General features: G+C 31.1%; 1 protein-coding gene across 1 annotated transcript in view; it reads left to right on the top strand.

Moving 5' to 3' along the window:
* The window catches only part of LOC147078467 (cadherin-related tumor suppressor-like), a 111,916-nt gene that overhangs the window by 12,066 nt on the left and 74,580 nt on the right, over positions 1-25,270 (top strand). Inside the window, exons 3-4 of the mRNA XM_085960477.1 lie at positions 9,365-9,598; positions 24,850-25,051. Coding sequence (XP_085816603.1) covers positions 9,365-9,598; positions 24,850-25,051 — 436 coding nt within the window. The remainder of the gene's footprint in view (positions 1-9,364; positions 9,599-24,849; positions 25,052-25,270) is intronic.

The following is a 25,270-nucleotide window of genomic DNA, read 5'->3' on the forward strand; positions in this document are numbered from 1 at the left end:
GTCATTATTTTGGTGTACTTCCTCGTAACTATTTTTTTTTTTGTATTTTTACTCTTTTCTTTAATACTGATCCATTTCTTCTTTATATAATACTGTTTTAATAATATTTATTTGCTTCTAAATGTCATGTATTGTTTTAAATTTATAATTAAAATTTTAATAAAATTTTAATTTTAATTTGAAAATTTATAAATGTAATTGTTATGGCAAAAATATACTTATACCTATACATGTATATCACAGGGAAGTATTGTTAGTTTAAATATAATATTAATTGATAGCATCTCTTATATTTGAACTTGCAGTAGTTGATGACATTCCACAGAAAGTCAAGTAGGTACAATGTTTTTTGACAATAATTCATTGTCTTTATTGAAAATAATGAAAAGTGAGAATAGAATAGTGAAAAAACACTTAGTCGTCTTAATTACACGTGTGGTAGGTATCTACGTTTAAATATGACTGTAGATAATGTTTACTATTAATATAAAACTTATGAGTGTAAAATTACAATAATCTCATACATCGTTTACCTACACAAAATTGATTTGAAAATATTATAGAATGAGCATGAAAAACAACCTGTTTTCTACATTAGATATCTAGTTTTTTTTAATAATTAATAATAATTTAGTAATATCCATTTTCTTTTTTACATGATACGCCAGTCGTTGTACATAATTTCACATTTTTCCCACATTAAGTAGGCATACATACGCATTTATGCAAATATTTAAATTCCATAGTCTTAAAAAAATATGCAACAGCCGCAATCTAGATGAATTTTTTTTATGTTTGTGTATATTATTTTATATGCATAATATTTATTCTCAAATTCTATATGTTGTATTTAATATTATGGCGCCCAAACAGAATGCCGAGGATTATTTAATATTAACATTTGATTTGTGGTTTTAGAAAAAAATACCATAGCAACTGGCTTGAATGCAATTTTTGGTATTAGGATACGTGCGCTGCGATGGTCTACTAAATTCTCAAGTTACATACAACATTCGTGCGTTGCCTTCACGTCAACTTTGGTCTTAGGAAAGTTGAGCTTTTTAAATATAAACGTTTAATAAATGAACAAAATATTTTGTATTCATAAATACACATACACACAGATGAAACTTATAAAGAATTTACGTGAAATATCGTACCTATTCAATATCCATTGTCGGAAAAACATTTATTGATAGTATCCAAAATAGCAATACTGAAAATTAATTTCTTAATTTGATAGTAGCTAATTTAATTTTCAACTTGGGGACCTAACTGTGTGCAAAAAATTGGATTAGTTTCAAGAAAATAAGATAATATTTAAGATTGCATGGAATCCATTTCTCAAAATATGATTCTTATTTGGTAATAGAGACCGCTTGGTCTGATATTGTGTATGGATTGCTGTTATATCTTCCCAATTATCTTCTATTGTAAGGACTATGAAGGTAGATACCAAACCAATAAATATCATTAAGAACGTCTTCGAGGTATGGACATATAGATGTTTACTACAAATCCCTGCTTAGATCAATGGAGTGGCTAAGGTTGACGTTCTCAGAAAATAGGAAATAAAGTTATCCGTATAATGCTATAGTACCAATCAGCATCACAAGGATGACACACTTCGATATTTATGTTTTGTTGTCAAAACAAAACCAGAAGTGGCGGAAGTGATTGTCAGCGTTTCCTCAATCATAACCTAGATCAACAATTTCTATTATGTTTTATTTAATTGCAACAATATCTCTTGTAATATATAGACTGCATTAATTGTATACATAGCAAGAACGATCCTTAACTCACCACTCATCTCGAGTCCAGCTACTCGACGCTCGACAGTCGTCATTCGACATTCATCTCTCGAGCACAGACTTCCGAGCTCGTCACCCGATCATCATCCCGGATTTCGGCTCTGTCTGAGCACCTAACTCACTGCGATTACCGTTCTCACCGTTATCTTATTCCGACCATTGTAACTCTATGTACCTACTCTGCATTAACACAATAAACATCCACATACATCCATTTCCACCACTGCTGCCTCAATCAACTCCTGCCTATCTCTACGAACCTTAAACTACACATTTACAAAATTTGACTCCCTCGCAACGTTATTAGAGGACAAAAGTGTGTGATATTTTAGCTTTTTATCTAAGGATAGATTAGCGGTAGGGATACGTCTTAGGGAACATGGAGTATTTCGTCACTTAGGTATATCATGAATATCCGTATTCGGTACGAATTCAGGTACCTATATCAACCTATTTTGGGTAGCTGTAAACAAAGTGAAGATTACTTTGATGATACCCTGACTTCTTAGCTTTAATTATACAAGAATATCACTGAACAATATCTGATTTTTTTATATTGCACCTATATACTTACGTAAACATAAATAAAAATATTTTTTTATTATTAAAATTACTATATTTACCTACACAAGATTTAAGAATTTAATTCTTTATTATAGAAGACATAATTTTGTAAATTCTCAGAAAAAGTCAAGAAAACAGTTCGACCGAGTGGCATGCTACATTTATACATAGCTATTTTTGTTAAACTTGTAGGTTGTCAGCTAATAATGAAATATCTATACCGAACATACATAATTTAAAAAAAAACACCTCAGAGAATATATTGAAAAAATCTTTGAAAATAAATTAATACAACGCCTGACGAGACTTGAACCCATATCCACTGGATTTGCACCAATGTGCTTAACCAATTAAACAACGGACGTTTTTATATAGGTGCTATGGTGTTATAAAAAAAATAGTAGTAGTAGGTAGTATAAAATATCATATAAGTAGCATCTCAATGGCGAGGACTCCATACTAGGCGATTATTATTTAAAGCCTACTTTCGTAAAAAAAATAGTTGTTAATTACCTATTGAGTAGGTATTTAAATAATAATTTCAATAATTTTTATTCTATATAAAATATAATTTGCCAATGACGTCTGTCTATAGATATGTATATATATATGGTCGATTTCTATTAATACATTAACGGGCTGTAACATAAACACAATCTTACAAAGGCTTAAACTAATTTGGAATATTTCACGCATACAACATATACAAACGATTTCACACGCAATTTATATTATTGCAAAAAACACATGCACACAATCTCAAAACTTGAGGTTATAGGTACAAAAGAATTACATTGTGAAAGTGATACATTTATGTATATTATATATTTATTATTTTTTTCGCGCTGAATTCGATGCAAAATGGTCCTTTCGATAAAACGCTGAAGTTTGTACTACCGATACAATAAAATTTTCTAACACGAGTGTGATTCGCGGTTAAGCTTTTTATATACTTATATATATTAGTGTCCTTTATCGTTTTTTCGTGGAATAGCTATTATAAAAAGGTAAAATTTAATATTTTTGTTCAGTAAAATACTGCTGATGAACAAAATTCTAAATCAAGTTCTATACATATGGCTATCCTAAGACATTCTTTCAGTTATTTACCACAGCCCACCTGCCTTCAACAGGCAACATTAGCTACTGAAGTACCTACTTTTATTCAATATACCTACTTAAAATAATGCTAGATATATATTCCAATATTTAATACTTTGTTTTTTTCATACTGTAAATTCTTAACAGCTAACAGAGTGTAATATTTTACAGTAACTTGTTGATTTATTGTCAGTCATATCTCACCTTTGATAAAAGCTACCGAAACTTAACTTCATGTCATGCAAACCCCTTTCCCACCTGTCATATCTGTTCCCGTGTAAACCTTGTACGACTTACTGACTATGATGATATCTTTGTCTAGGATCGTTGCGGTGTCCACAAAAAATCTTAACTCTCCGCTACCAATCCCACAGAACATATAGCTTGATACAACTAGTCGATGACCCGGTACCACCGCGTCATTATGTGCACTCTGATTCGATTTGATTTGTGACATTGTAAAGCAACATGTTCAATTTGAATAAATATATTCAACTTTTTTTTCTCAGGCAGTTAAACTAAATGTATTTCTTTATTAATAACTATTTATTGGACGATTTATGAGGTATGTTTTGAAAATGTTATGAGTTTTTCCGTAAGTTGTTCTTGGAGAGCGATGATTATTCGTGAATAACATGAACGTATTGCCGGATGTTGAGAATTCAGCAAAAATATTTTAACATGATTTTAAAAATATTTTTCAATTTATTTATCTATTATATGATGTAAAATACTAAAATCTGCAATACTTTAATGTAACACTGAAATATTGGATACTTCCAGAGACAAATAATGTTTTCTAATGCGGGGACAATTTTGAAGCGGTCGAGTAGGTACTACTAGTACCTATTTTATTTATGATTTTATCGTTATGAAACCTCCACGTGTGTCGGCGATATATTTTTCGAGATAACGGAATATACACATAGTATTTATTTATATAAAAAAGACACATTGAGCACAAAACAAATTATTAATTCAAAACGTTCACAACATAACATTTAGAATAATAATAACAGGTAAATTATCTTAGAGAAAAATGAAAAAAAAGCAAGAATTAATTTTATAGCAAAAGATATAAAATAAAAAACAACAATGCAAATTAAACAATAATAATAACAAAATACATATAGCATATCACTAAAAATGTCTACATTTCTAGGGAGTGCATTGACCAGCCGCACAGCCCTTGCTATTGGTGTCTGGTGAGCCTGTCGTAAGGAAACAGCTTTCACCCAAAATAGGTCATGGCTGCGACCACGCATGTACTTGACGGGTGTATAGTATCGTAGTATTTGTAGGCATAGTCGTTTAGGGGCAGGGGGCACAGCCTCCAGAAGAAATAAACAAAAAAATAGATTGTATAAAATGGAATTCTCTTAAAAAATGTTTTAATATTTTTTTCAAGCATTCGTTATCCGCGTATAAAAGTAATATTAAATTGAATTAATTGACATATATGTAGTAGAATCCATACAGTTAGCAGATTTCTTATTAGGTTGCTAGCCATTTGCCATACCACTGTGGTATTGCTTTGGGTTAAGCACAGAACAATAAACAAGACGTGTTTCTTTAAAAATTTGGACACAGACTTATAGCTTCGGAGATATATACTACATCGTGAGGAAAATAAAGTTAGCTAAGTTAGTTACACCAAGTAATAATAAGAAATATTAATCGGAGTTAGTTATAAATAAACAGAAATACACTGAGGAATCAATGATTTTTTTAATAGGTTTATCACTTGATGTTCACCACATAAGTACAACGATTGTTGAAACACGTTTTGCTTATATGGTTTATCAAGCATCATCGAATATGAATACTAAAATTTACGTTTTAATTTATTGTAGTTCTATAATTATTATTAAGACGGTACTTCAATGAAACGGCAAATAATTTTTAACTATAGGTGCGACGAAATTTTGGACTCGCTGGCAATCGGAGAACGACCGTCGAGCTGTGAACACGTCAATTTGTTTCGTGATGGCGACGGGCGTATTAATTCTTAAATCGTGTAAAGATGACTAAAAAACGTTACTCATTTACTTGAAAAAGAAAACATGTAAATTAATATATTATTATTGTTACTAATAGAGCAATAAACAGAACATTAAATGGACCCATGTTGGAGTTATATGACAAATTATATTTCGTTCGGCACGCTTTATTTGCACAATCCGCGCATCGCCTAGCCACTATCGTTTTAGACCATGCCTTAACTGAGGTATAGCCTTAATATTGTGGTGTGGGGGTAAAAAAGAGCAATGTAAAATGAGGAAATAATAGTTTGTAAAATTCCAATTTATAATTATGTAGAAGAGGGGTGGTATTTTAAAAATCTTGAGGGTGGAAAGCAATTACGATTAAAATGATTTTAAACAATGTCGTTTTAATAGTACTAATTTTATTAATTTTAACTAATTAATATGTCGATATTTTTTTATTGGAACTAATTTAGAAATTGTTTTTAATCTATCTCATATTTTTGCTTGAGAGTGACTATTTTGTAAAAGATATAACTTTTTATGTGAATTATTTAGTGTATGTCGACGGTTTTGGATCTAGACGGTAATCTTATTTTCTCGCATCAATGCACCATATCCATCGTCGATCATAACGAATCTTGAAATATTTTATTCACAAAACATCAAATACCGGTTCCCTTTGACTCTTTCCCCAGATAGGTATGCCTAATAGTTTTGTCTTATTAAATGTCTAGTTGGGGGTTAACCGACCGTTAACCGCTTCCAGTGAGAGATTACATCAAAACGTTTGAAAGAAATTAACAAATAATATTTATATTTTAACATTCTAAAGTCTTGTTTAAAAAAAAGAAACGTTTTCTTCTCTTTTCATAGTAGATTTAAAACGTTAATACAGATTGAACAAACCTAGAAAAATTAAAAAAAAATAAAGTTATAGCAAATTTATTGTCTATAAAATGCTAAATAGGTAATTTAGATTCTCAATCGATTAAAGTCTAATAAAAATTGTTCATTCATTACGATGTCTTCGGATGAGTCAACTCAATATAATTTAACGTTGAATGCTGCTTGTAAAAATTCGATATATAAATTCAAAATTAAGGAAATGGACTCATTGAAAATTAAACAATTTGCTTGCTAATGACCCGTGTTTATTTAATCGCTGCCAATTATGATAGCAATCGACAAATAAGTAGTCATTCTATGGATGCTAATTGGTGTTTACAAATGGCAATGCTCAACGCAATATATTTTTTTAATTTAATATAAAAAAATAATAAGCATACCAGTTTTATGTAGTCGTTATAACTTACCTAAATAATAACACTTATAAATTATAATGAAAGATCATCCAATACATTTCGTTTTTTTTTTTTTTTTTGTGATTTTACCGAGGCTTTGACTGCGACTCGCTGTCATATCGCCTCTTCTCTTCTAGAAGGGGATCCGTCGATCAGGTCCTCACTCCTATTCTGTTAAATAACTTTACAATTTTGCCTAGCTCTTCCGTCTTACCCACCGCCAGGACACCCTTCAATTCGTCGACATTCTCATAGATATCTGCAATTCGCAGCTGTACTCTGTGAATTTCATATTTGGGGCATTTCAGTGCTATATGTACAATGTTCTCTAAAACATGACATTCATCGCAGAGCTGCGATTCGCTTCTTCCCATGAGGACATCAAATCTTTTGCCCATGGTGTGCCCTGTTCTTAGCCTCAGTATTAACTTAAGCTCATTCCTCGTCAAAGAAGACTCTACAAACCAGGGCACCTCTCGTGGTGATGGTAGAATTGACTTACTCCATTTCCCCTTTTCTAATGATGCCCTATGGTGAAAATCTATCCACATACTATGGCACATTTTTTTTATAGCCTCATTCCAGTCCAGGTTTTCTGGTATCCACTGATGTGGTACATGTATAACCAACATCAGTCGTGGCATAACATCAGCTATGATTTGGCCGTGGTCTCCTCTAATCAGAACCGCGACAAGGGTAGTTGCCACATGGGTGTCAACCAAAAATTGCTTCCCCCAAAAAGGTTGAAATAATTATATTAGGTATAAAAATATTTCGTACTTATCACTGTCCATGAAATGAATTTACCAGAAACTCGTTCCTTAAAATGTTATAACTGTGGTTCATTTTTTGGTGCCCTTTATTATACGCTTTTTTGCTGAAACGTTTTATACCTATTAGTTAGGTTACCTGTTCTAATGACACTTTTAAATAATGCTTTTCGGTAATTTTCTATACGACTATGAAGCATAAACCGAAAATTGGAGATGTTAAACTCCTAAATAGGGATATTATTAACTTTGCATTTTAAAATATATTTTGGATTTAATTGTCACTCTCCATTAATACGAAATATACGTGGGTATATACTGAACTAATTCCGAAATACGTTTAAACTGTATGTACGAGTATGTTTTAATGATATTATTAAAAATACGAGTAGTTTGCCACCTCTTGAAGCCTGCCGCCCGAGCCTACTGCTTTGCCTTTAGTAGCCGCCGTCAATCCCTTCTATCTTAAGCCATTCCTTACTAATCCAGGATGTCAATCTCTTTCGCATCCTTAGTTACGCTACCAAACTACCGCTAACAGCAATAGTGTTTAAATGCGTTTCTCTGACAATGGTTTTAGAAATCGGGAATATCATTTTTATTATTGTGTGTTTCTACCAAGGTGCAGAACTAAACAACCATCAGTAATACCAATTGGGAAGGCAGTAACCCGTGTTGACGCAAATCGTTTCGTATATTGATTTATTCCACTTGCATGAGAGGCAGGTGGACGCAGTTTTATAAATTATTAAAATAGGATCTAGTCAGCTTATTCGGTGTACCTACTTCAATCTACTTTTATATAACGTTTCCGCTTACTCTTCTAATTAGGTACTATGTTCTTGCATACTTCAAATGTCATACTGTAACGTCATGAATTTATACATACTTTGTAAAGTTTACGAAGAGTAACTAATATTAATGAAATTTTAATACTAAAAAACATGTTATAAAATATACAAAACAAAAAAGAATACTTTTTTACAATGTCAACTATAATTATTAATGTATATTATTTTAATAATGACACTTACCTTAACTACCAAAGTCGTTTATATTCAAACTGCGAGTTCAGTGCTTAAATTCGTTTGGAATGGTCGCCTGCTAAATGAAGATTTTTGAATGAATATTTCGTTCATATTAATTAACGTATTATCATTTTTTTTTCGATATAAAATGATCATTATATTCTATAAACAGTTAACCATATTGTATTTGAAGTAAAAAGCAATATTAAACACTACTATCTAAATTCTAATGGATTCAAGCTCTGTACTGTTCAGTTTAAGTCGTTAATTGTTTATAAAGAATAATGATCTATTATTTGGTTTTGACGATTTATTATATTATGCTATCGAGTGTATTGTTGTTAATAAGATAGGGTTTTTACTAATTAGGTTTTTTACTGACACTTCAACTATTCATAATTTGTTTATTGTATTTTATGACCTTTTACTTGATTGGTAGGTAATGGAGTTTTTACCTACTTAATTGTATTGATTTATTATGTAAGCTAGAGTTATGAGTGTTCGTAGTCAGTGTGTGTTTTAGTGAGTGTACACGGCGCCTGAAGATGCCAAAAGGCGAAACCCGGGTCGCAAAAAAAGGACTTAAATGGAATGGTACAGAGCTTGAATCCATTAGAATTTAAATTCAAATTCCATCAAGTACCTTCAGTCGACAGTATTAATACTACTATCTAAATTCACAGTCGTGCTATTAAGTAAGACCTCGCTTACCTCCCTATACACAAAGTCATAATTATCACAATAAATACTATGTTTTAACTATTTCTAATCTAATACATTTCTTTTGTACTTTTTCAGGTGACTGATACAAATGATAATCCGCCTGTGTTTGCCGAGAGTGCATATTCATTTGATATCGCTGAGAATGCACTGAGGGGTGCTCGCGTGGGACGTGTTGCTGCTACGGATCCAGACCTTGGAGCTAATGCTCACCTCACCTATACTGTCATCTCTGATTGGGCTAATGATGTGTTTTCTTTAAATCCACAAACTGGAGTTTTTACCCTCACTTCTAGACTGGACTACGAAGAGGTCAGTAACAAATATTTTTTTTTTTAATAAATAGTAGTTTTTAAGAGTGACACACTCAATATGTGGATATCTTATCAGGTTTAATAAATACAATATATTATATAGGTAAGGTTAATAAACAGAATATTACACATTTGCCTTTTTTTTTTTAAATATCACTTCCTATTTTACATAGGTAAATTTCGATGTGACGCATGCATACTTAAAGAAAAAGTGGCGCCAATTTTCAAGGCTCATGAGTATGACAGCATTCTTTGAGGCATTTGTGACTGTTTTGAAAAATGCTAATGTGTAAGGATGTGTATTCTTCTCTCTCACAACTCTTTCTTAAAACCATAGCATGATAATTAAACATAATAATATTTGCAATTAGCGACAATTAGTTATATTGTCAAAAATACATCATCATAATCAGTAGGTACTATTTCCACAAAATTGAATAACGATCAGGACCTATTTAGTTTGCTTCATCTTAACTGATACAAAATATACCTACCTTATAACATTTATTTTATAGTGTACTATTAAATTGAAAGTTAAAAATATTTTATTGAATAAATCTAGAATAATTAAGAACAATAGGTACTTATTTTAAGAAAAATCAAATATATTTCAATTAAATTAACCGAACTTCTTTCCTACCGAAGATTAATTTCTAATAAATAGGTATTTTTCTGATCGTTTTCTGATCAAATTTGGGCTATATAAGTCAGAATGTATTTTTTTTATTTTACAACGTTTTTATTAGCTCGTATTCTTGTTTTTCCGGTGGTTATTTTTCCAGTACAAATTTTGCAATCGATTTTTAACTAACTTCCCGACTAGCTAGACATTTGAAACTTTTAGAATATATCAGAATACGATGCCAGTGCAATCTTTTAATACTTTTAGCCATCTTTAAGCAGAATTGAATTCATTTTCAGTTAATTCTGTTTTGTATGGAAAGTTATTTCAGAAAAATCCGTAAAAAGTAAAAGACTATTATCGGTTGCTAAGGGGGGTGGCAACCAAATTATTAATATATACGTGCGTTACTATTGAAATAAAAATGACATTTCAATATTCTACATTTGTTTGTTTTTTATTTACTTCATATCAAGTACAAGTTTGAGCATATTAAACATAATCATTCAACAGAAAATTTAAAAACGTTGTATATAAAAAGTTTTTTTTTTATCTTGTAATTATTATCAATTGAGAAAGTCCTATTGAATTTCGAACGAAACCTTTTCTGAACGTTTTTATATTATATTACCTACATAATAGTGTGTTTCATTTTAATTAGAACGATGTTTTTCTACTCAGAATTAATAGTTAACACCAAGAGAAGTCAGTACCAATTAATATTCTACAATTTGCATTATCATAATATTAACTTTCTTTCTATGACTCATGCACATAGATTTGATTAAACTGATTTCAATTGTATCTACCAAAGTATGTCATTTGCGGATTATATTGCCACATTAGTAATATATTCTGTAGAAATAACAGTCCGCATAAAGGAAACATGTCACAATTTATTATGATTTACTATTTTTTGCTCATTGTCATGGGGAATTGTATTATTATTTTATAGTCGTGTAATGTCACACACAAGTAAGTACAAAGCCACGGGAAACTTCAATTATAATAATATGTGACTCTAATTAGGAATATACATTTTGTTACCTATGACCCGTAGCTTTTTACTTGAGAACAGAAATAACACTTTGGTGACATGGTTTGACGTTAAAATAATTAAGCATTTCGCAATTAACTTTATGGTCGATTTTATTATGTGATTTGTGCATTACTTTTTTATCATTTCTATGTATTATAATTATAAAATTGTAATGCATATTAATGAATCGCATTTTCATGTATTGCATCAGTATTACAAGCATAAAGCAAGTTATTTAGATTCAATCATCATTATTTATAATAGTAAGACAAATAAATACAGATAAACATTTTTTTTTCGACCATGTCCGATCCTGATAGGATCATAATATGGTCCTCCACAGAGTGGAGGTTTGTATTGACAGATTTTTGTTTTTTACGAGAAATGGATGTCAGTCACTTGCTCAACCTATTCGGTCCATACCCTGACACGCACACATTGAAAAACAATATGTGCCCTTGCCAGACCCAGGATTCGAACCTGGGACCCACGGCTTTATAATCCAACGCTTAAGCCGCGCGGCCACCGTGGGTGTATAAACACACCTACAGATAAATATAAAAGATAAACATACCTACAGTATAGTAAAATTGTAAATCGAACCGTCATGTCATTTATGTTAACACATTGAATTTTATTTTTCTTTTGGCTACCAATTTAACACAATTTTTTTTTTTGGATCATCATCAAGTAAATGATTCGCTATAACCATAGCACACCACCATAATACAAATGTTAGTTTTCTAAATATATATTTTTAAATTAGGTAAACTAAGTATTATACAAAGAATAATAGATTTAACAGTATAGCTTTCACTATTAAACATACATAATTTGGAACATCTCAGAGTCATGCATATTGAATTTGTTTTGTATAATATTATGGTCACGAAGCGTGGGTCGAAGCAAATTGAATTCCGAAATTAATAAACCGTGGTCGCATAGTTGTTAGTAAATTTTGGCGTAATTAGTATTAGGTACCTAGGTTAGTAGGTACCTACAGCATGCTCAATTGGTAAAGCAAATAAGGAGGAATCTATTTTAATTTATAAATAAAAATCTAATTGGTTTGTTTTTGAAGTTTTCCAAATTATATACTTATAATTTATTGTATTTTAATATATTTGACAAATTCACAAAACTATGAGGCCTTCTCAGTGTTAAGTGAACGTTCTCCGTGCTTTGGATAATGATATGCGTACAAGAAATAACCGCTTAGCCTACGGGAAGTTATGCAGACATGACTACATCTAGTTGAATCATTATATAAAGGCTTTATCCCTGAAACAATTGGATCGAAAATGCGCACATTTCTCATACAATAGCGAGCCCACAACGCCGCTTTGTTATAGGCTACTCGTACGGGCTGGCAATAAATTCTACTTAAGATAATTCCACTATTTTTATGGGGAAGTTCGACAGTATAATCGGATATTCTTAACGGTTTTTGAATTCGTTCGATGCGATTCATCTTAGATATTTCAATAGGTTTTTTTTTATATGTATAGCGACTACATTTTATATCCGACAGATATATTGCTGTATAGTGTTATAAAGTAAATTTTACATATAAACATCGTGGTATAATGCAGTGATTTCCAATCGGGATTCCGCAAAACCCTGGCACTCTGCGATATCAGTCAAGCGATCCGTGAGAATTCGTAAAAGCTCACTCAAATGGTAGGTACTTTTTTTGTAAGTTTTAAGGGGAAAATGCTCAGCGTAGGTCAAAATTGAGCTTTTGTTCTATTTTCAAAGCATGATCCTGGACATACCTTAAACGTTGTAGATAATCTATAGATAAACGTTGTAGACAATATTGAAGCCTTATTATCCTTAAACATTTGATGACTGCATAAAATATTTTTATTACATAAAATAGCATTCTTTTAAACCTCTCGCTCTAATGTTTTAGAATATAGTCATATTTCAGTACATAAATGTGCAGTGGTGTTAAGATTTTTTACATTTATTAATTTTTAAACGCATTTGTAAAACCATCAGTATAATTTATATCGACATTATTATAGTGAAATATTTACGATAAAAAATTATATTGATAATCTCTGTGATCCCAAATTTGACAAGAATCGGGCATTTTATTATTAAAAAAATGGGCAAGATTAACACATTTGAAGATAATTCTAAAGATATTAATTATAAGCTATGTCCTTGATCATTCAAGTGTGATAAATACCCTACGAATAATGATTGTTTTATAATAATTATTGACCTAAGAATAGGGCAGTGTTTTTTTGAAATACGCCATTACTTTTGGCATTCCCCAGTGGTTAAGCTACAACATACGGCCGTAGCTATAAATTGACAAACTGTAATTGAAGTAGGGAGTAAAATGATGTTAACGCGTGTGTTTGAACATGTACCGTTAAAAAAAATTGGTTAGGTACATGTACAGAAAAAAAATCTTTTTAATGTTTTCAGATACATATTTATTAATTAATACAGTTGAAATTGTAAATTATCAAAAAAAAATCTCAAATTGCTAGCTTCGTATTTTTCCGCTAGGTTCTCTTTTGGTATATAGGATCCCCCTAATCGAATCGGCAATCAAAACTCGACGGAAAACTGCCACTATGAGAGTTATGTGAGATATTCGTCCAGTAATGGAACAGTCCTGGCTGATGATATTATAAATTTAACATCAAGTATTATAATATCAATACAATTAGGTATATTGAAAAGTTGTATGTTCATTATCTCATGTCATATTTTTATTGACTAAAACATTATCTCGCGAATAATGCTGGATGAACCTTTGTAATCTGATGTAAATATAATGGACCCTCACGGCGGTTTATTTTTTATGTTCAAGTGGCAGTTACCGGTGCATTAATTTCATCGATTTCCCCGCATGCCTTCACTGCGTCGTCAGACATACGTATGTAGTAAAACTTCAAGGAGCTTTTACTACCAAACTGTGGTCGGGAAACGACAAACTGAGCCTTCACTGTGCTATAACCAAAGTTGTTAAAATGATTTGTTGTCCCTTTGCCTTCATTTGCAATCCAGCATTTTTATTGTTGGCTTAATATACCACTCATAATAAATGAAGCGTCTGCTATTGCTTTTATAAAACATCACAAATCCATTTTGAAATGAGGTACCTATCCCACATTGACCAACTATACCCACATACTCAATTTAAGCATTATCACAATATAAAAATCTCTCTGGAATAATAATTTACGATAGTAAATGACTGGAAAACTAATTTACGTGGTTGTATTGAAAATATTTATTCGTATGTTATATGTAGAAAACAAATTGAGACAATAACATTATAAAAATTGATGCTATTGTGCAAAATTTGCCTAAATAATTATTCTCATCATAGGTACTTTAGGTTTATTTAGGCCTTAGGGTGACACAGTAGATTTACTACTACAATATCGCCTCATTTTTTTATTTTGAGCAAAACTTACTCTCAGTTTAACAAACCACTTAAAACAGCGTTTGCATTCATACACCTAACAGTACAATTAAATACTAAATACATAAAATTGTGGAAAGAACTAGCTGTAACAACCCAAAAAGTCTATTCGGGAGGATTCTTATTCAAAAAGAAGGTTGTATTCGATCAGAATTAGATTTACTTTCTTACCATGTGCCTACACGTTTACACAGAATAGTTTAGGGAGCTGCATGCATACCAATTATAGAGATTCTAAGCAACAAAATGTAACGTTTTTCTCTGCCATGTATATCGTCAATTTTTCTTTGGTTAAAAATCTGGGGAATGCTGTACATTTTTTCCTTCACAATCTGCTCGAAGTAACATCGTTTTATTACTTTTCGGACATTTTCTTTTCATTCGACAACCTTAAATTTTAATAATTAACCCTGTCAGTCTCCTAAAGGTCTCAACTTTTCGTTATAATTTTGTTGGTACAAACAATATTCGGAAATCTAACTAAATCATAATATTATAAAATATTTGCTAAATCTCAGAATATGATATTGATAAAAATACGGTATAGATAAAAATTCCAAATATGTAAAAATTTTAAATGAATGGTAACAAATATGGAAAACAATATTTAGATAATTAACATTTTCAATTGGTTAAAATACGAGTAGAATGAATGGTTTAATTTAAGTTGGATAGTTTATGTGTGTCTAATAAAAAAACAACCAAAGTCAATGTCAACAAACTTAACATTATTAATTGATACGATTACTTAATGCTCATTCTACAGCTTTGTTATACCGACATAATATTTATCTGTCGGTAAAATATTTAAACGTTAACATTCTTAGACAAATTATTTAAAAGTCGTTTCACAGAAGTCTAGATAAGCAGTTTTGACGGAAGAAATACCCGACTTAGAGACATCATTCCTTTTAAACTATACGTATTGATATGATCATAAAATCATTACGGCCAGTCTGTCATATTCTGTTGCGGCTGTTTTTTGAGAATTACAAGTCGTGTTCGTAATTATAAATCGAGAGAGAGATCCGAACGATGTTTACAATCGATAAGAGATGTCACTAATGGTGGACATTTTCGTTTACAACTTCATTTGACACTTACTAATAAAGACCTGTTTTTATCTTGTAATATTTTTTATCGACAGCCAATCAACCTTTCATATTTTAAAAGGACACAGCGGTCAACAGGAGATTATAAAGATATACTTAGGGATAAAAAGGTATCATTGCATTTTGTTCGACTTAATTCTGCGATTCGGTTTTTAGTTGTATTTTTTGTTTCCGATATTTGAATCAATGTAACGTTTCATATAATGTACCCTTTTATAATAAATTATAATCAATCATTAATTGATGGTGGGCAACAAAATAACAACAAACAGTTAGTAATAAAGTAACTTTTTATTAACATAATTATTAATTAGTCGTTGATATTCACAAACTCATTCATTAAGTAGATTTCGATTAAATAAAATGAACCATAAGTATAGTACCTACTTATCATCATCATGCGAGATCGAGTCACTGCTTAAAGTAGTATCTTTTGATTCCTTTCATTCTTCACGTCCTTCTACCTCATATACCCATCTATATTAGCAAGATCTTCAATCCAGTAGGTCTTAGGCCATGTTATTATAGTAGTTTACTTAATTTTTACTAATACTGAATAACTGTATGTATATAGTAATTGTTCGTATATTTAAATTTATTCGCAATTAATATTTCACCGTTATTGTATGGTACATGTAAGAAAAATCCAAAAATTACAAGTAAATAGTGCAAGATGTCATAGAAAGATACATATTGGTAAAGGCCATAAAAGAAAACAATGTATTAGGATGCAGCCAAGAGTACGCGATGTGATAGAGGTCGCCAAATATATGAAATGGCAATGGAATTAACATGTCGCTCGGCGGGTAGACAATCACTAGTCAAATTCCGTTATACAGTGGTACATAAGAGGTACTAAACGACCACATGGACGCCCTAAAAATTATTGGCTTGACGACCTCATAAAGTTTGATAGATGCACGTGACAGTAAAGAACTTGAGACCGAAAAGAGTGGAAGGAGCTAGAAGAGCATTTTATTGAGCAATTGATCAACTGTGACCGATGATATATTAAGGGAGGACATGCTCAGCGTACGTCAAAATGGAGCTTTTATTGCATTTTCAAAGCATGATCCTGGACATTCCTTAAACGTTGTAGAGGCGTGTTTGAACATGTAACGTTAAAAAAATGGTTAGGTACATGTTCAAATACGCGCGTTAACATGATCTTACTCCCTTCTTCAGTTTTAGTTTGTAAATTTATAGATACGGCCGTATGTTGTAGCTTAACCACTGGGGAATGCCAAAAGAAATGGCGTACTTCAAAAAAACACTACCTTATTATTATGTCAATAATTATTATAAAGCAATCATTATTCATAGGATGTTTATCACACTTGAATGTTCAAAGATATAGCTTATTATTAGTATCTTTAGAATTATCTTCAAATCTGTTAATTATGCCCATTTTTTGAATAATAAAATGCCTAATTCTTGTCAAATTTGGGATCACAGAGATTATCAATATAATTTTTTATCGTAAATATTTCACTATAATAATGTCGATATAAATTATACTAATTGTTTTATAAATGCGTTTAAAAATTAATAAACGTAAAAAATCTTAACACCGCTGCACATGCATGTACTGAAATATGACTAAATTCGAAAACATTAGAGCGAGAGGTTTAAAAGAATACTATTTTATGTAATAAAAATACTTTATGCAGTCATCAAATATTTAAAATAAATATAAAGGATAATAATTCTTCAAAATTATATAAATAGATTATCTACAACGTTTAAGGAATGTCCAGGATCATGCATTGAAAATACAATAAAAATTCCATTTTGACCTACGCTGAGCACGTCCGCCCTTAAGAAATAATACCTTATTTTATTGATTATTTTTCGTATTATTTTTGACCATACCTTAAGATTGTAAGTGTTGTGATAGTTACATACAATCCGTTTAAAAAGTGTTGAATAGATTCTTTTTATTAAATACATAGTTATTTTATAATACACTTGAAACCATTGTTTAACGTCTTGGATACCAGACAATTTTCGATACTAAACCGCTTCGATACGGAAAATATGCGAGGCCTTTGGCGTTTTACCCAACTGGAAATGCGAAGGTCTACACTCTACAGCATATTATGCACTACCTTTCGAAGTCTTGTCACGTATCGGCCACATTTTCGGAAAATCGCAAACCACCGCTCGAGGGTGGACAGCCAGGCATATACCGATCTCTATCGGCTGAAACTTATTCGCTAAGTCACGTGAAAAATTCACTCGCCAAAATCTCCAATGGTGAAGTAAGTACGTGACATCAAAAGGGATATGACAAACAATGCAGTACAAATTAAATAAATTCACTTGTCTTTTAGTTTTAAGAATGTTTTTCGTAAACAGTCGTATACAACCAAGTCGTTGGTGTTTTCTAAAAAGGGCGAATCATCCATTTTGGCGAAATTAAGATTTTTAATGAAAAATAATATTTTTGTACCTTACTAGCTTTGTTGTGTAAAAAACGACGAAATTGTATCTACACATCATGAAAGTACTTAAAAAACGATAATCATAATTGCAAATATCTACTTAGTGTTACCAATAAAAAGCGAATGTGACATATTAGACCTTTTAAAATTTTATATTATAAAGCCTATATTGTAAAGACAGTATTCTTTCTAATCTTTATTATATACTCGTTATCTTTATAATCTTATATTAATTTTATAATCATCCACAGGTATAAATAAATGTCAAAAGTTTAAAATCCTCCTCCTGTAAAATACCATTTTAATTAATTCGCTTTTTTTTACAAAACACCTACGATATAGTGACGTCCTGTGAAAATAATACGACATTAGTAAAGCATGTGTGAATTATATAATAATGTAGGTTATGATGGTGATAGTGCATAAGTAGGCATATACTTACACTTACAGGACTTTAGAAGAAACTCGTAATAATAATAATATGTTATTACTACCGATGAATAGGTACAAACGGATCTCAGCGTACATAATAATATATAATAGTATAGTACAAATGTTGTAAATTGAATTAAATATGATTTAACGATGTAGAAAAATCGTATTTGAAAATAAATTATCCTTAATTATTTTCTTGAATGCTGATATTGAAAAACCTTCAAACTTCAGTGCAATTTTCCCATTTGTTGCGATAATTTCCCTAAAGTGGTTTGTTCCGAAAGTTTTGCGGTTCTATACAAATCATGATACATTACGTACGGATTATTACAGCATTTGAACATCTTTGCCATTTACAGTGAGTACATTTACTTAGAGTAAAAAAATATAGTATACAGCGTATATATAGATAGATATAGTTTGACAGATATTTCATTATATTACGTATAGTCCAGTCAATTTGTACTTTATGGTTGCAAAAGGTCGGGTAGAATATATTTTTTTTAATTTGTATATATGGTAATGAGTGACAAGAAAACGAGTTTTGCCAATTTGGATGACTTCGGCACAAATTTTGGCGGGCAAAAAACTGCAAAATTTTGGGTGTTTTTTTGGTTTTTCGGTTATATCTCAAAAACGGTTGGTCGTAGCAAAAATATTGTTATTTACAAAATTAAAGTTTATTAGATTTTCTAAAATATTTATATAATACGTTTTTTTCTATCTCTGACCGTTTATGAGATACTTGCTGTTTAAAACAGTATATCGTCGCTCTAGGATTATATTGTCCAATGCAACAATATGTGAAATGTTCAAGAGACGAAAAACAAAGTTCATTACCTTATATTTCAATATATATATATATATAGATAGATATTATGGGCCACCATAGAGTGGAGGTTGTATTAACAGACTTTTATGAGGAATAGTTGTTAGTCAATCGTCCAACGGATTGGACCCTTACCTAACCACGAGTTCAACCTTCAAGCTTTATATTTATAGAAATACGATCAGTACACGAACTAAACTAATGTGAAATTTACCAAAAATTGAATTACACTCAAGGTTGTCGAATGAAAAAAATACTAACACCAGCTATACCTACACTTATATTAGGTACTTTTTGTTTTAAACATAGGCATAGTATTTATGAATTTATCGAAAGTTGACGACAAATAATATATAGTAGCTACCGCTTCTAATCCTGAGGATATCATATCAGATCACCAGATACTTGGATATAGAGCCATTTACCGAGGATCCGTAGCCAAAAGAATATTCACTATCTTCGCCTCTACTGTCCTCAAAGTTACTCTGGATTATGAATTGGAATAAACAATTTCTTAAATATGAAGCCTACTAAACATATCATACAGCACTCTAACAATAAAGATATAAAAAATTTGTTAGCTGGTCGTCTGTGGTTAATTGTCCACAGCAGTTAATTTTACGTTCAGATATACGTGGATATACACAATATAAACATACAGCTGTTCAAATATTCAGTTCAGGTATACGTAATATAAGAACGTATATAATCAATATTACTTTACAGTGTTTTATAAATTCAATACATGATTTTTCCGTTGTCAATCAATCGATCTGTGAGTTGGCGCCCCTGACGCAACGTCCGGTATCCCGCCGTCTTGCACGGGACGCGCGCAGGAATCGCGCGGTGCACCACAATGAAAACTCCTGCGCCCCGTGCATTTTTTGCCCCCTATATTCCGGGTATTATCGCAAGAGAACGAGGGGGGCTTTATCATTGGTCGAATTCCGCCGTGTCCTTTTAAGCCGCGCGCGGGAAGCGTAATGATAGCAGACCATCCTCCTCTCGAAGAGCGAGTGACAAAAGTGCTGTAAGGACGTCGTCCACGGAATGCCGTCGGCTGCCCTTACAACACTATGCACGTGATTGTATTGCAATGTACATTAAGAGTGTGAGACTAGGTCTAAAATGTTTTAATATATTTACGTGGAACTTTTGTGTAAAACCGACTATTTGTCATTAACTAGGTACTAATTCCCTTTCATTTTATGGTTGAATAATATTTAAAAATAGCGTCAAATCATATCACTAAATTCATTTAATGAAACGTAGCCTCGCTTAAATAATGCTATGAGATCGTAGAGGACATTAAACTCTTTCGTAATTATTTTTTCTACATAATAATGAAACGTGACACGCATTACTTTACTCTGGTGGACTTTTTTTGATTAAAATAATTTGGCTAGAAAAGCATTATAAATGTTAACTATTTCGTTTAAAAAGATTTTGCAATAATTAAAAAGTGATAGCATTTCAGTGTACATTTTTTTAGTACCAATATTAATTCTATTATTTTCAATCAGTTAGCGAATGTAAACTATGTCATGCAATAGTGAATAGTGTATACTTAATTATAATTTGTCAATATCCATCGGTAACCCAACGAGTTTATTTTGTTGCGAACATCCAGGCTCCAGATTTTCAGATACTCCATCGATATCGAACGGCAACAAATAGGGAAAATATAACCGAAATTATTCCCAACCTCTTTATAAATTCATGTTGTATTTTTTTGAATATTATAATTATATCATTTATAAGTTAGAAAGCATTTTATTATATTAATGATAAGTACATATTATTATATCCCTGTCATGTATAAAATTCCATGTAGCGACAACTTAAACTGATGGATTAAAAGATAGCAATGCATTTTGAAAATACCTACACCAAAACTACATAGTACATATTTTTGTAATAATTAATGGCAAATTTAAAAGTCATGTTCTCTAAGAAATGGGGTAACAAAATTTATGTTATATTCTTGATGAAAGAAAATAAAGCTTAAAATATGGGACATTAATTATACGAAGTGGTTATTTTGGTACATTATAAAATAGTAGTCATGAATATGTTAGTATGAAAATTGTGTTGGAGATAAATCTAGAGTTAAATGTACCTACCTATTGGCGTTTTCTCCATAAAATCCAATAAATCACGAAATAATTGATCCTCAAATCATGAATACATAACATTTACCTGAATAAATTTAACTTTCAAATTACAACGTCAAAAATACAATTATACATAATCAATATCAGTTAACCTGTATAAATCAATATGCCCGTATAACCAGCCGGTGTTCTTCATAAGGTCGGCAGGTCAACAATCATTCTGAATAGACTTTAAGCTTTACGATACAAGTTCATTCATATTTTTTCTTGGAAATCATACACTTGACCACAACCTTAGCATGAAAAATAATTTTGTACGTCTCAAAATTTAATTATGTTTTTTGTTAAGTATATCTATAGAAATAATATGAAAAACTTCAAGTGAAAATATTATTGTTCTTCGATTTAATTGATTATTAGGTACTATTACGTCAATGGTATTTGCATCATCAATATATTATCTTTGGTCATCTTAGAATCTTAGCAAACTCCAATTTTTACTTTATTATACAGGAAGTACCTAATTCATTTTTTAGAACAATTGTATGATAACGGTTAGCCAAACCATTTAGTTTGGATCAAGAAAAGATCAACGGCAAATCTAAATTATAGATCAGCGGGGGGCAAACTTTTTGGAGGAGGGCCAAATTCAATAATTCAAAATGAGCAGCGGGCCGCAAGTAAAATACCATTTTTAGATATACACTATTTATTATCACGAAAAATAAATATTACAAAAAAATTAATGAGAAGAATGAAACTGTTGTACATTTTTTAACATTTTTTTAAATTCAGGTGTTAATTTTGTAGTTGATATTCTCAAAACTGCTAGTAAATGGACATCGGAGATATTTGATCGTAAAGAATTTTTAATGAGGTTCGTGATCGAAAATGTTTGTTCACATATTTGATCCAAAAATAGCGAACATTTTTCTTGCATAGTCTTTAAGTTGGTCGAATTTGTCTGAATTAAGGACATTGTAAAATTTGGAGATTTCTTCACGACGATGCAATTCTCTTAAATCAGTGTCACACTGCAGATCAATAATCTCAAGTTGTAGCTCTGTCGGTACACTATCAATATCTATTAAAAATGGTTCGCGTACTATTGCTAAGCTTGTCTCAATTTTTCGGAAGTCACCAAATCTTTGTGAAAAATCGTCATTCAGAGCTTTAATAATTTTACCATATTCTTCAAATTTATATTCTGGTATATTCAGCAACTTCAAAGTTGTAAAATGATCCACGTTGTTATTTGATATTTGTCGAAGGAATAACTTGAGTTTTAATTGAAATCCATTCAAACTTTTTACTATGGGCATATATTTTTTTTCCTTGCAACGCGGAGTTAAAAGTATTTAAATGTGTCACGATGTTCAACGTAGAAAATAGTGGTTACATAGTGTGAGACGAGACGCAAGGAAAACGTTCAGAGATATACATTTACGAAACAACAAATTCTTCAAATTTTAATCTATTCTCAATATTTTTTTAAAAAATTATAAAAAAGTTATTCGTAATCAGAAGTACAATTAATGATTGTGGGCCGCAGTTTGCCCCCCCCCCCCTCCTGTTATAGATAAATGATTAAAGAAAATACAAGAATGCGACTTTTTATACCTACATGTGTTGAACCTATTCGAATATCCAAAGACATATTAATATATTTATACATTTAAATCAGTTACTGTATGCATAATATTACGTAATCGAACTCTCAGCAATTCAAAATGCATGTATGTATCTTATAATATAAAGCTTGGAACCATCGACGTATTATTTGTATGGACAAAGTGTATGAAAAATAAAATGAATACAAAATTGTAGTCTACCCTAAAGATTAGTCTGCCAGATTATTTCGTAATAGACAATTATATAGGTACTTACCTCAATACAGATGATTGTTACAAAAAATTAACTGTACTTGCATTGTAATTATAAAAATTTACGGGATATTTATGTAATTAATACTAAACTCTACGTGAAACGGAATAAAGGCTATTCTTACAAATTTCTGTCAGATGTATATTTCTATAAAAAGTACCTACCTACCCATTTTTCTGTTAGATATTGTATAAAATAGTGTATCTTGTAGAAATGATATTATTTTTAGAAATGAATTAATGTTTCGATGATAACTATTTGAACGGGATATTATACTTTTGTGACTTTAGTAGGTAGGTATGCAATAACATTTTTTTTTATTTGTAAAGGTTTTTATAGGCACGATGTATTTTACACGGAAGGAAAGAATACCTGCACATAAATGTATCGATTCAATATGCCATCTCTTAGTGTCGTTAAAGCTATATTTTATTTTTCAAAAACTCTCAATAAAATAAGTTTTCTATTATACATACTCTCCAATATGTCTATAAATAATTGCAAGATAAAAAGAACTTTTTATATGCCACGTTTTTAAATTTTCTGTTGAATCATATAAACTTGACAATTCTATGTATTAATAAAAACTTTTTTTTGTACTTGAATCAACTTAAATGTCGTTTTGACATTTCATATTAATTTCCATAGTAACGCACATTTATATTAATAATTTAGTTAATAGGACCCCCTTAGCATCCAATAATTTAAGGGTTTTTTACTTTTTACGAATTTTTTCCGAGACATACAAAACAGAATTAACTGAAAATGAATTCAATTCTGGTTAAAGATGGCCAAAAGTATTAAAAGAATGCATTGTCGTCGTGTTCTGGTATATTCTAAAAGTTACAAATGTCTTGCTAGTCGGGAAGTTAGTTAAAAATCTTGGATAAACAAGAAAAAATCTGTACCGGACAAACAAGAATTTGAGCTTATAAAAACGTGGTAATGATTCGGCAATACCACTTAACAGATAATAAATAGAATACCGATAGGCTATATTCAATACGCCGCATGTTGATGCCGGGTTTTGAATGTATGAGTGTCCTACGAAAATTAAGCACGCATTATGCACGTGCAATAGTGTGTGTAATAGACCAACATTAAATGAGCGTAAATGCATAAACCGAGAGCAGTTTTCAGTATGAAAGGACACACAAAGATGGACACGTGTGGAAGTTTAGCCCGGATTCTTCCTAACTCGAGTCAGTTACCTGCTATCGCCTTACCCGTTATGTATTTCAGTTCCGCTTATTTCTGAGTTCCCTGGGCAATACGTTGTTGGGTAAAAGAAACTTACTAATGAATTATTTTCTTTCTAGGTGCAACACTACATCCTGGTCGTCCAAGCCCAAGACAGCGGCCATCCCGCCCTCTCCAGCACTCTGACTGTCTACTGCAACGTTTTAGATCTCAACGACAATGCACCAGTCTTCGATCCCATGAGTTATTCTAATGAAATTTTTGAGAATGTTTCTTTGGCAACGTCCGTCGTGACAGTCAGCGCTACTGATCTTGACTCTGGTGAGGAAACAAATTTGTTTAACATAATAATATTATCAAATCTATAATCATACTTATGAAAGATTTGCTCTATTTGACATGGCAATGAATTTACTAATAAGAAGTTTGTATCGTAATAATTTGTATGGATTAATAAAATATGTGGTCATGCATAAAACATCCATATTTTAATGTATTTACGTTATGTACTCGTTAAATTATGAGGCGTATATTTAAGGG

This window comes from Rhyacophila brunnea, unplaced genomic scaffold, assembly GCF_057557595.1.
Source record: "Rhyacophila brunnea isolate RB1 unplaced genomic scaffold, BYU_Rbru_1.0 scaffold_11, whole genome shotgun sequence".
Lineage (NCBI taxonomy): Eukaryota > Metazoa > Arthropoda > Insecta > Trichoptera > Rhyacophilidae > Rhyacophila > Rhyacophila brunnea.